The sequence below is a fragment of the Lithobates pipiens genome, unplaced genomic scaffold (genome assembly GCF_037356315.1).
Source record: "Lithobates pipiens isolate NorthernLeopardFrog02 unplaced genomic scaffold, aLitPip1_a1.2 Scaffold_16, whole genome shotgun sequence".
Lineage (NCBI taxonomy): Eukaryota > Metazoa > Chordata > Amphibia > Anura > Ranidae > Lithobates > Lithobates pipiens.
The window spans coordinates 214,780,110-214,792,992 of record NW_027507748.1 but is presented as its reverse complement, the minus strand read 5'-3'; the positions used below and the strand labels follow the sequence as shown (position 1 = coordinate 214,792,992).

General features: G+C 43.2%; 1 protein-coding gene across 2 annotated transcripts in view; it reads right to left on the bottom strand.

Moving 5' to 3' along the window:
- Positions 1-12,883, bottom strand: part of FGR (FGR proto-oncogene, Src family tyrosine kinase) — a 211,452-nt gene that overhangs the window by 95,611 nt on the left and 102,958 nt on the right. For both annotated transcript variants that reach the window (XM_077481011.1, XM_077481012.1), the window contains exons 2-3: positions 3,531-3,589; positions 868-1,075 (exon numbers count right to left, since the gene is read on the bottom strand). In XM_077481011.1, the coding sequence (XP_077337137.1) occupies positions 868-1,072 (205 nt within the window). In that variant the 5' untranslated portion in view covers positions 1,073-1,075; positions 3,531-3,589. The remainder of the gene's footprint in view (positions 1-867; positions 1,076-3,530; positions 3,590-12,883) is intronic.

Sequence of the window (12,883 nt, the reverse complement as noted above, 5' to 3'; positions counted from 1 at the left end):
TAAGGGATTTACTGTTGAGGGAGGGGTCTTTTGCTGCTAGCTGATGGAAGGTCTACACAGTGTTGATGTGTTTGCTGGAAGATCTATTAATTATGGTGGGGGTCTGTTATTGCTGGGGTGGATCTATTCTTGTTGGGGTAAGGGTATTTTGCTTTGGGGGGGTATATTGTTGCTGGGGGTATCCATTCTTGCTTGGAGGGGGTGGGGTCCTATTGTTGCTGGCTCCCGGGGATCTTTTTTTACAGTTTTTTGTTATCCTTAACAAATTGCATACAAATTACTTAGCAACACAAAATGATACCTTGTTGTGCATTCTCTAAAAGGAGCAGTACTGGGGGTGGGTTGGGGGTAGAACCAAGGGATAATGCTTGGAGATGGGTAGGGAGCGGAGACAAGGGGTGACTCAGAAAAGGGAGTACCTGTACCTGTTCTTTGTGAAAAAAATCCCTGCTACTCAGTGTTTACATAGTTGACTGGAGTGTCACTTTAAGTGTTGGCCTTACACTGTTTAAATGTTGTTCGGTTCTTAATGACATTTCTTAAATTCGCTAAGTGGGTGGGCCTGCAGGCCCCTCCCTCTGTACATCCTTTGGTTGAAAAAATAAAAGGAGGCGGGCAGAAAATTGTTGGCCAAACAGCAGCTGCATCCAAAGAGATGCAGCACCTGTTCAGGTGTACTGAAAGCTGCTGGTGTCACCTGTCCCGAATACAAGAGCTGCGTGGATAGAGGAATCTGTTGAATTGTTTTTATTAAACTCAAACATAATAGTGTTTGGCCAGCCTAACGGGAGCCTGTCCACTGCCAAACCATCCTGTTCTTTGTGTAGTAATCTCATGGTATAAGTATAAATAATTGAGCCTCATTACCTGAAGATGGGGGGTATCCCAAACCAGACTGTACTCCCAGAAAAGGTCCATTCAAAAGGGATATTGATTTAGTGGCTGAAGAGTTGAAATCATAGCTTGGGCCTGCTGTAGTGGGGTCTGGGTAATAGCGTTGATTGAGGTTCGTCTGCACAACGGCTTCCTCTGTTTTTTCTTCCTTTGTTTTTTTGCACTGTGCACAACCCATCACCTGCGCAGTAAGCATTTTATAGTTAATAACCATTAAATGCGCTATCCCTATAAGCAGGTGTAGCATGAACAAGCAACATCTAGCATGAAGCTGAGCTAAATCTGTTGGAGTGATTGCATGCACACAGGGAGGTTTACTTTTCAGGGTTCCAGAACCTGTTATGCCGCGTACACACGATCGGACTATCCGCAGTCCCCACCCCCTTTCCTGACTGGCCAGGCTGCGTGCTCGAATAAGGGTCTGATATGGACTTTGGGGGGGACCCCCACTCCCTTTTTCGCTGTAGGGCTTCCCCTTTAAGTCCATACCAGGTGAGGGGCCAGCGAGGTGTCAATCTCGCCGATGGAGGCGGCAACATTGACTTCCTTCGCTAGTCCCGTCTACCTCGAGCCGCGTTCAAAATTAACGCACTTTTCTCCGTGTGGGCAAGTCCGTTCATTTCAAAAGTCCGGCGGACTAGCACACAGACGGGTGGATTGTCCGCCAGACTGCAGAGTCCGGCGGACAATTTTGAGTCAAAACTTCTTTCTAAGTCCACCGGACTTTTGGAAAGAAAAAGTCCGCCGGAGCCCACACACGGGTGGATTGTCCTGCGGACCAAGTCCGTCGGATAGTCTGATCCTGTGTATGCAACATTAGAGATCAAACCCTGCCTAAAGCTGGCCATACATTATACAATTTTCCTTTAGGTTTGCCAAAACCATATAATATGAGGTCAACCTAAATGCTTCCAATTTATATTCAATCAGGCAGGCCCTTGCACTGCATAGTTGAAGGTAAATCTAAAGGAATTTGGATAAGAAAATTGTATAATGTAGGGCCAGCTTTAGTCTGTCCAAAATGGAGAAAAGGTAATTTTGGGTTGACTTAAAGTGTTACTAAACCCAGGACCCTGCATTCAAAATATCTGGTCTCCCACAGTACACAGAACATGGAAATGCAATTATTTCAGTAAATTTAAACAGCCAAATACCTTTTCTCATCAGCAGTATAGCAGTCTTGTGACTTCTAACAATGTCCAGCTAAGCACTGGTTAAAGCTTGTAGGAGGAGTTTTCTGACTGACCTATGAGACTGCAAGAACCCTGACCCTCTGACTGGACAGTGCTGATTGGCCCTGTGCTGATCACATTCACGTTTTCTCCCAAGGAAAAAAAACTGTCTAGCAATACACACCAAACTGACCATGTGCAGCCTGACTCCGTAGTTTCTGTGTTATCAGGAAATGATTAGGAGTCAGTTGAAGGGGGGGATCAGAGGTGCCAGGATCAAACAGCTTTTTTTACAATGTGGAGATATAACCTCTTAGGTTCCACAGTGAGTATAACCAGCATGTTTTACTGCATATGCAGACTGATTTTACTGTTGTGGGTTTAGTAACACGTTAAATCTGAACTCAAGTCAAACAGATAAATACACAAACCGAATAAAGATAAGAAATGTCCATCCAGTCTTCAGAATTGCACAGCTTAGCTACACAAACACAGCTCTGTCTGGCAGAGCAGGAGACCAGATTTTTCTCTGCTGCAGTTCAGTAAAATTTACAGATTTTTTCCCTCCCCTAGCCTGGAACTGAACAATACAGAGACAAGCAGCAGATCAATGAGCTCATCTCATTATAATCTCTCATCATATCAACATGTTCCTTTGCCAGGCAGCACAACTGAGTGGCTCCTTGTGTTTCCACTCCCTCCACCAGTCTGAGCTCTGTTGTACAGGAACTGCAAGGAGCTGATATCAAGTTAAACTCAGGTGCTTATACTGCATGTATTTTTTAATGCATTTATATATTTATTATATATATATATATATATATATATATATATATATATATGTATATATATATATGTATATATAAAAAGTATTAATGAAAACATAGCTGCAGAAGTGTGTCTGTTATTTCTGGAGTTAACTTCAAAGTATAACTAATAGCAAAACATCTGTTGTGTTTTTAATGCCTGTATTTCCGATGATTCACCCTTTTTATTAGTTATGCTATTATCACCAAGAGTAAAAGTGAAAGAAAAGCCCACATTTTGAGTTGTCCCTATAACAGGTATACAGTAGAAACCTTCTAATGGGGACACTAGTTCTGGAGATCCTCTGAATGGGATGAAATTGAGCCAGAACACAGAAAAGTAGTGCATGCACAACTTTACAAAACACAGAGCAATGGGATTGCATAGTACTTCTGTACCATGCGATCTGGTGCAGGCAAACACACTGCGTTTGAGGTGTTGTTAGCATTGCGTTGAAACCTGCTGCAGATCGCAAATGCAGTGCGTTTTGAATGTGGTGTGGAAAACGTATGCAGAACATGGGTTTCCTACACCGTGTTCTGGTGTGAGCTGGTCCTTAACCATTAATACATTTTGGTAAAAAAGCACTGCAATACTTTAGTGCTTACAACAAAATATAACGCTGACTATACCAGAAATTGTAAAGGTTTTACTTACGGGTAAGGACAAGGTCAGAAGTCATATGAAGTACATCACCAATGTACAGCAGGTAAAGCCTACAAAACAGAATTTAAAATGGTTTAAATGTTGTGCAGAGTATTGAATTAATGCACTGGTAGCTTCTTGTAAACAGCAATATGCTTTACTGTCATGGAGGATTGCCAATGCATGTCTTTACAGTATGAGATACATGAAACAGGAACTAAATACAAACAAGTGCACTGAATTTAGATAGATGGTACATCCTGTTATATCATAGAATACACATTATAACACTATAATACTACAGTGCCACCTGCTGCATAGATAAGTATAATGTATACAGTATATTGTTCACAGTATAGAAAGCTACTTGCAATTGCTCTTCCAACACCCCTTCCCAACAGTATGTGCTTTGTCAAATCACATTCTGTTCCTTCTGTATATAATTATGACGTTTCTTCAACAAAGGCTTGGTGAGTGCATCGGCATCTCCTCTGAAGGCCCCACTCGTCTCCCCCTCCATTCAGCTGCGCCGGCATTGTTACTGTGGGCACCTGGCTTTGGCTTCACAGCCGGGCACTCACTGCGCATGCTCGAGTGGCGCTGCGTGCCGTGATTGGCCACGCAATCATCTGGGACCTGTCACGTGTTCCAGATGATTGACAAGAGGGAGGGTGCAGAGCTGAGCCCTTCCTGTGCCGAGGGGAAGTGACATCAAGAGCCCAGGCACTAAAGGAGGCAGACTATGAGGGACCCCCTAGCAACAGGCATTTAGAGGTTAGTAAAAAATAAAACATTTTTCAATTTTTTTTTTATTTAGGCACATTAACGCATTTTTTTTTTCCGGTGGAACACCCCTTTAACACGTGTGTGCTGCTGCAATGTACTCTGCTTCAGTTGAAGATAGAGTGACAGTTACTTGCTTTTGACTAGACTAACTTATGGTTCTTTCGCCATACTGGAAGATGAATCCACTTGTGGATTTGCGGTCTGTGCAGTCCCTGGCCCAATCAGCATCCACATATCTGACCAGTTTTGGATTCGATGTTTCTGGTAACCGTAACTTCATCTGAATTGTTCCTTTGAGGTACTGAATCACTGTTTTTATTGCGTTCCAGTCACGCTGACAGGGAATTGAGACTTTCCTGCATACTATGCCCACTGCTGCGACTATGTCTGGTTTTGTCACAGTGGCAACATATAGCAGCTTACCGATTGCTCTGTGATACATGTCATTGTTGGGTACATAGCCTGTTTCCTCTTTAGATAGCCTGTTTCCTCTTTAGATAGCTTGGTTGCTCTTTAGATAGCCTGCTTTCTCTTTAGCCTGTTTCCATTGGAGTTTTCACTTCCTTTGCATCTTGCATATGGAATTGTTCCAAGATTTTCTGAGATTGGTTGAGAAGTTAACCTCCATCTTCTATTTGGATTCCCGAATACTAGCTAATGTTCCCTAGCTCTTTGATTTCAAATTTTTCTTTTAGCTTGTGAACTATCTGATTGTAATCTCCTTCTTGTTCAAAAGAGGATATAATGTCATCGACATAGATAAGGATGTATATTCATCTGTCTTCTTGATTCCTGGAGTAGAGACAGGGGACTGTTTTACTTCTTGAGACTACCACTCTAGTGAGTACTTTGTTCACTTTCTCATTCCACATCCTTGCAGATTGCTTAAGACCTTAGATGAAGAAGACCATTCTTCTGAAGTTTACACACAAGATTGTCTACTTGTTCAAAACCTGGGGGTTGCTCCATATAGAGGTCTTCCTTAATGTCTCTATATAGGAAAGCAGTTTTAACATCTAGGCGTTTGACTTGCATGCCCTTCCCGGCTGCAACGCTAAGAAGCACTCTGATGGAGCGAAAGTTTGATCGTAATCTTCACCACATTTCTGTGAGTAACCCTTGGCAACTAGTCTGGCTTTGTATTTGTGGATATTCCCTTCTGCATCTGACTTTACTTTGAAAGTCCATTTACTTCCTATAGTTTTGTGGTTAGGAGGGAGCTCTGTGAGTGTTCAGGTTTTATTTTCTTGAAGTGACTTTAATTCTTCTTCTGCTGCCTTTCTCCATTTATTGGCTTCATATTTTGGAAGTTTTTCTATGTCTTCCCATGATGTTGGTTCAAGTATGCTGTATGTTGACAGTGGATGACAGCTTGCGGGATGGTATCCCCTTTGTAGTCTAGTGGATCTTCTGATTTTAGGCAGTTCAGCAGGATCTGGTGGGGAACTTGATTTAGGCATTGTGAGTTCTGCTTCTTGTTCTGACTCCTGCACAGGTTTTCTTTGGTCGACCCTTTCTTCTGGTTTGCTGGGTATATTCACTTCACAGCTTTCAGGGATTGGTGTTTCTGATGATGGGCTCTCATCAAAATAAACAGTATTGCTTATTGTCACTCTGTCAGTCATTGGGTGTAGGATTCTGTAACCCTTATGCCGCGTACACACGAGCGGACTGTATGGCGTACAATCCGACGGACAGTCCGTCGTACTTTCGACTGAACGGACGGACTTGACCACACACGGATGCACAAACAGTCCGTCGAAAGCTTGCGCGATGACGTGTACAGCACGTACGACGGGACTAGAAATAGGAAGTCCAAGACACAGCAAAGCACCCTTCCGCCGTGTAAATCCTTTCTGGGCATGCGCCATTCTTAGTCCGTCGAACTAGCATACTGACGAGCGGATTGTCCGCTGAAACCAAAGTACAACGGACAGAATTTCGAAAAATCCGAAATTCTTAGTACGCCGGACTGCACGCTGAAAAAGTCAGCTGAAGCCCACACACGAGCGGATTGTCCGCTGAAATGTGTTTTGACGGACTAAGTACGCCATACAGTCCGCTCGTGTGTACGCTGCATTAGTTTGCTCACTGTATCCTACTAGAATGCCCTCTATGGGTCTGTTATCCAGCTTGGATCACTTCTCACTTGGAATATAGGCATATGCTTTACATCTAAACACTCTGATGTGTTCTATGCAAGGCTTTGATCCATGCCACATGCCACTGCTTCTCCCTAGTACTTGTGAGGTAGGTTGGCATCCAACAACATGCATCTAGCCCTTTCTATAGGAGTGCGATTTGCCTTTCTGCTACACTGTTTTGTTCAGGAGTGTATGGTGTGGTTGTCTGGTGTACTATTCTTGTCTCTTCAGGTATGAGGCCACTTCTTTGCTTATGTATTCTCCCCCATTGTCGGTGCGTATTATTCCTGGTTTGTGTTGGAATTTGTTGCTAGACATGGCAACAAACTCTTGAAGTCTCTATGGTGTTTCATCAGATAAGTAGTTGTGTAGACATCTGTTCCCGTCAGACATGGGAGTTTTTATTGGACTGCATACGTCACTGTGTATGAGCTGCAGGGGGTGGGTAGTTTTTCTTTGAGATGCCTGTGGAAGGAGAGCATGTGTGGCTTTTACTTCAATGCAACATTTGCATTTCATGAGCACTTTGCAAGGCGCTATTGTCAAATCTTCTGATAAACCTCTCTTTATAATGTCCTGTATAGCTTATGGACTTCTGTGCCCCAGCTGTCTGTGCCATAAGTATATACATTTGTTGTGTATGTCATTAGAGACTATATTGGCTTGCTGGTCTGTGGTGATGAGCCTGTATAGGTAATCACCCAGTTCTTCTTTTGCAAAGAATCGCTTATTATTGTGAATTGTGCATTCATCACCCTGGAACCTAAAGCAGAGTTCCACCCTGTGACAGAACCCACTGTCACTGTGTGTTTTGGAAGGGGCTGTGGGCTCGCTTCCTACCCACAGACTATGGCCCAGCAGAGAGCATGAGATTTGGAGGGCTATTTGACATCTCCCACCACCTGGAGAAGATGCCACCTCCAGACATTTGTGTGGTCGCCGTTCATCGGAACCGGGTGAACGCGGTATCTGTGGCTGGGCTCTTGGAGTAGTTTCTGGCTACCTAAACCTATTGGCCCGGCTGGGCTAAATGTGTATACTTTTATTCCACAATGTACTTTTAGCTGATAAAGGCATATACAAGATGGCGGTATTCCCAAAGCGTGGGGCTACAAGACTTGGGAACAATGTAATGTAATATAATGTAATGCTGCATCCCTTCTCCCCACCCCACCCTTGTTGCTGTGTTAATTGTGTTGGGTCAGGGCACATAGACAAAGGTCTGGAGACACATCCTGGCAAGGGATGTGTAAGGAGGGGCTGCCTGCTTATCATAATCTCTTCTTCATGTGTTTCAACTGTAGTTGTTTGAATATACAAGTGTTGAGTTTCCATTGGTTCTTCCTTGTCCGCTACCCCCTCTATGACAAGGCTAAGAGGAGTGTCCCTAACTGTGTTTAAAGGTGCATGTTTGGTTTTTAATAAACAGTTTATGCTCTGGATGTTTAACCCTCAACACCTGCGTTTGGAGGACAGGAGACACAGGTCTGGTGGAGATGCGCCACACCAGAGATCTGCCACACCAGCTGCGGTGCTAACATCGCTGGACTCCAGGACAGGTAAGTGTCCGATTATTAAAAATCAGCAGCTGCAGTATGTGCAGCTGCTGGCTTTTAATATTTGCAGCGGTGGGAGGACCTCCGCTTTAACTGTGAGACCTTTGTTTGCAAGACTTCTCACTGATAGAAGGCTGCCTTTTAGTTCTGGAACATACAGCACTTTCTTTACAAGGATACTATGTTTGCCCCCTTGTGGTGTAATGCAGTTCAGGAAGCCCTGGCCTTTACCCTCTGCAGTGATGCTTTTCTCGTTTGCTAGGAAAACGTTGTTGTCTTTTGCACTGTAATCAATGTTTGTGAAGAAGGTCTCATCACTAGTCATGTGGCTTGTCGCTCCTGAGTCTATGCATACGCTGTGTGGCTTGCCATTCTGTGTCACTTTAAAGGTGCCACTCCATGATGTGTCTTTAGTTTCTTTTGTGATTGCTTTGAATCTTTTTTTTTTGTGGATAGCTCTAGCTTTCGCTGCTCGGCTTTCCAGATAGAACAGTCCTTTTTTAAGTGACAGGCCCTTTTACAGCGAAAACATTCAGAAAGGGTTGTGCTTTGTGCCTTTGTACATCTTAAGAGCCTTGTCATCATGGTACTTAGTTTCTTTGCTTCTGTCAAATTCATTGATTAATTTCCTTTTAACATATTCTTGTGTCAGCTCCTGCTTGGGTCTGGTTCCTAAAGTGTTAATAAGAGTAGTATATGTCTCTGGAAGGCTGCAGGGGAGCCGGGCAACAATATGGTTATTTTTGATGTCCTCTCCGATGGCGCGTAGCTGCTCTATGATCTCTAGCATAGCATTCACATGCTCACACATTTGTTGGCCTTCTTCTTTTCTCATCTTATATAACTTTTTCTTAGTAGAAATAGCTTGCTGTTGAGGCTTGAACGCTCATGCAGTTTTTGTAATGAAGTCCACATACCATTGGCCCTTTTCTCTGTTCCTATGTGGATAAGGTGGTCACCTTCCACTATCAAGCTTATGGTCACTTTTACTTGTCTATCTTTCCTGTCCCATTCCTCCGCTTCTCTGTTTGTGGGTCTGTCTGTATTCAGCACTTGCCACAAGTCATCCTTGCTAAGAAACATTTCTAGTTTAAACTTTCTGAACCACTTGCCATCTTTTAGTTCCATTTCCAGTGCCTGGGTGCTGCTGGGTGCCTGCTGAGTATGCTGGGTGTGCTGGGCCTGTAACCTGTTTTGCAGAGTATTGAATTAATGCGCTGGAAGCTTCTTGTATACAGCAATATGCTTTGGATTGCATGGAGGATTGGCAATGCATATCTTTAAAGGATGAGAAACATGAAACAGGAACCAAATACAAACAAGTACACTGAACTTAAATAGACGTACATCCTGTCATATCATAGAATACACATTATAACACTATAATACTACAGCAACACTCGCTGCATAGATAACTATAATGCATACAGTATATAGTTCACAGTATAGAAATCTATCTGCTGTTGCTCTTCCAACATTAAAGTGGTTGTAAACCCTTACATACCGTATACCAAGTGAAGTGACTGGCCTCAGGTGATACACAGATACACAGAAATTAAACAAATCACATAAATTGTACCTGTCTATCTGCAGTCTTTTCTGAGAGCTGAAATTACACTCTGCAGAGCTCAATGAGGAGAGCTCTGAGAGTTGATTGGAACTCACACAGCTCACATGAACAGAGGTGTAGCTCTAAATCTGCTGGAGGCCCCTCCCCTGTCACCAATTTTCTCTTAGTGTCAGAAAAAACTTAGCAGAGGAATGAAGAAGCAGATAGATTAGCGCTCGTAAGTGGGGCAAGTCCACACTATAGAGGGATATGCTTTGTTCATATTTCACGTCTGAGGTTTACAACAAAATCCAAGAAAAATGTAACATATTGCAGTTTATTATTCATTGGATGTGATGGCTTCAGTAGTTTCCTTTCTTCAGTTTCTTTTTCCTTATTTTTTTTACCAGGTAACCATACCTCCCAACCGCCCTGGATTCCCTGGGACCGTTGCAAGATTTGATTTAAATCCCAGCTGAATCCTAGAGCCCAGTGCTCTTGGCTCCACTAACTTGCCTGGCAAAGGGAGCGCTATCGTGGGCACCCAGGACACTTGACCTGCATCTTTTGTGAGGTGCCCATGGTCCTACAGACTGCAATCTCCCCCTCTATGAGAGTTGGTTTGAAGGGGGGGATTTGGGGGGAGGATTTGTGCTAGAAGTGGGGATAGAATTTGTTCTGGGAGGGGGATTTGAGGGAAAGGATTTTTTTTTGGGAGAAGAGATTGGGGAAGGAGGATTTGTACTGGGGGATTCTGAAGAAGAGAAAGAAGGGTTTGTGCTGGGATGAGGGGGGGGGGGTGAATTTGTGCTAGAATACGGAACAGGATTTGTGCTAGGAGGGGGAATTTGGGAGAAGAAGGATTTGTGCTGGTGGGAGTGTTATAGGATGGGAAGGGAGGATTTATGCTGGGGGGCTAAAGATTTGCTCTGTGAGCCATGAACCTGCAGATTAGTGTTGGATTTTTTTGGTGAGGGAGGGGGGATTTTTGCTGAAAGGGAAAGTGGGGAAGAGTATTGCTTGCGGGGGGAAATGTGGCTCTCTCCTGACCCCTACAGTGGGCTTCACAAACCCTTGAATTCTACACTCTTTTTGTTTTCTTCTTCTGACTCCTACTATGCAATAAACACTCCTGCCCCCTGCATTCTGTTCATTACATACTCCTGACTCCTGCATTTTGTGCATAACACTCCTACCTCTACATTCTGTACATTACACATTCCTGTCCCCTGCATTCTGTGCATTATGTAAACCTGGACCCTGTTCTCTGTGTTTCATGTACTCCTGAACCTGGAACTGACTACAGCGATCTGTGCGTTACATACGCATGATACTTGAACACATTGCATTACACTCCTTGAACCCCTGCACTCTGCATTATGTATTCTAAACCCAACACTGACTGCAGCACTCTGTGCATTGCACACCCCTGACCCCTGCACTCTGCCTTACAGACTCCTGCGCTGTATACTGTATAGTATATTATATATTACATACTTCTCACCGAAGTGTTCATTGTCTCAACACAAAAGCAGACAGGATCATGGGATGCGATTTGAAAGCTGAGCATTTTTATTGGTTAAAAACAAGCAGCAAAGGGATTATGTTTTCAAAAAGACATACACCCTCTAAACGCATTACCGCCCCCTTCCTTCTCATGTATCATCTTGACAGCTGCTTGCTTTGCCAGAATGGAATGCTGTTTTGGTTTGTTGTTGCTCTGATCCAGTGAGCTCCATGATTTGATTTCATGCTATCCCATGCTGCATCCTGGCTGCTGTGTTCTAAGTCTGCATTTGTTTTTATCCAGTAAAGATGCTCAGATTTTCGATTGGACCCCATGCTCCCGTCTGCTTTTGCATTTTGAGTAAACACAAAAAGAATTTCTTCTGCGCTATGGTGTCTAGTTCATCAATGCCTGATGTGGCCAGCTTCATATAGTAATGCCTGACATCTTGTAGCCCTCTTCTGAATAATGGGTATTCATACACTAAAGGAAGAAAAGAAAAGGAGGGCGCTCCGACCTAGTGCATTACCACTAATAAAGCTTTATTCAAATATAAAACAGCAAGATTTATACTCACAAACGAGTATTGATAGAAGGCAAAATCAATAAAGCAAAATCCACTGTTCTGAACATCGGCAAGCCAGGACCTGGCGTTGAGTGGATCAAACGATACCTCAAAATGGCTGGCGCATTTCGGGACAAGCCCGTTTAGGCTCTGAGGAAAGGGGTTCTGCCCTGAAACACGTCAGCCATTTTGGTACTCTGGGACTCTGATTGGTACAGTAAGAGGGAGGCCAAGGAGTACTATGTTTCTATGGTTCCAGTGAGCCACACAATACACAATACAATACTTCATGGTATGACCACATCTAACCTCCCTTTTTGGAATAACAGTTTTACCTTGACTCAACATTTGGGTCACTTTTCATAGGTCGTTTAGACCTGGGGATATTATCCCAGCTGTATTACAGCATTCTCAATGCTTCTACAACTTTGGTGGATTTGCACCACCTGTCCAGAGATGGTCCTTTTGTTTTTATAGCTTTGATGCTGTAATGGAAATTTGTAGGTTCTGTATATAATTGTATTCTATTTTATATGTATTGCAATCACTGTGCACACGGCACTAATAATGTTTTCAGTACATGTTTTGCATTCTTTCGAGTTCTGATTAGAATTAGCCTGCCTATGTAACGCCCCTTGTTACCATAAACGTACAATTGTAATACAATTGTAATACAATTACAATTGTAATATTAATGTGATACCTACGTAATCATGTGTATAAAAACCTTCACATGCGTCATAATAAAGGAGAACGGTTATTTGGAAATATGCTGAGCGTATCTTTTGTGTCTGTTCCCTACTGCAGTAGTTATTATTAATTTGGAACCACTAATCAATATGAGGATAGGAGTTGCCTATCATCAAAATATCCATTTCAGGTGGCGAAGCCAGCCAAGTGGGGTTATCAGCTGGCCCTGAGTATCCGAAACAAGGAGCTTGAGACGATCCGGGAATTTCTGATAATCAGCCGGCTGAGGTAAGCCTTTTGCTTACATTTTGAGTTATCAGACTTCCTTGATCGGAAAGGCATTTTCGGGACAAAGGGTACCTATTTTACTCCCCTTACTCGAACTGTATTGATTGGTGGTTATATGTTATGTTGTCACTGTCTACTGTCCATTGGAGTGTTATAGAGAAAGGGAAGAGAAGTGCTGTTCACAGGTATATGTAGTACATCTGCTAGATAAAGTAGTTTAGAGGCAAAAGGGTATAGGCACACGTAGAGAAGACTGGCCAGTCATTATGGGCATTAAATT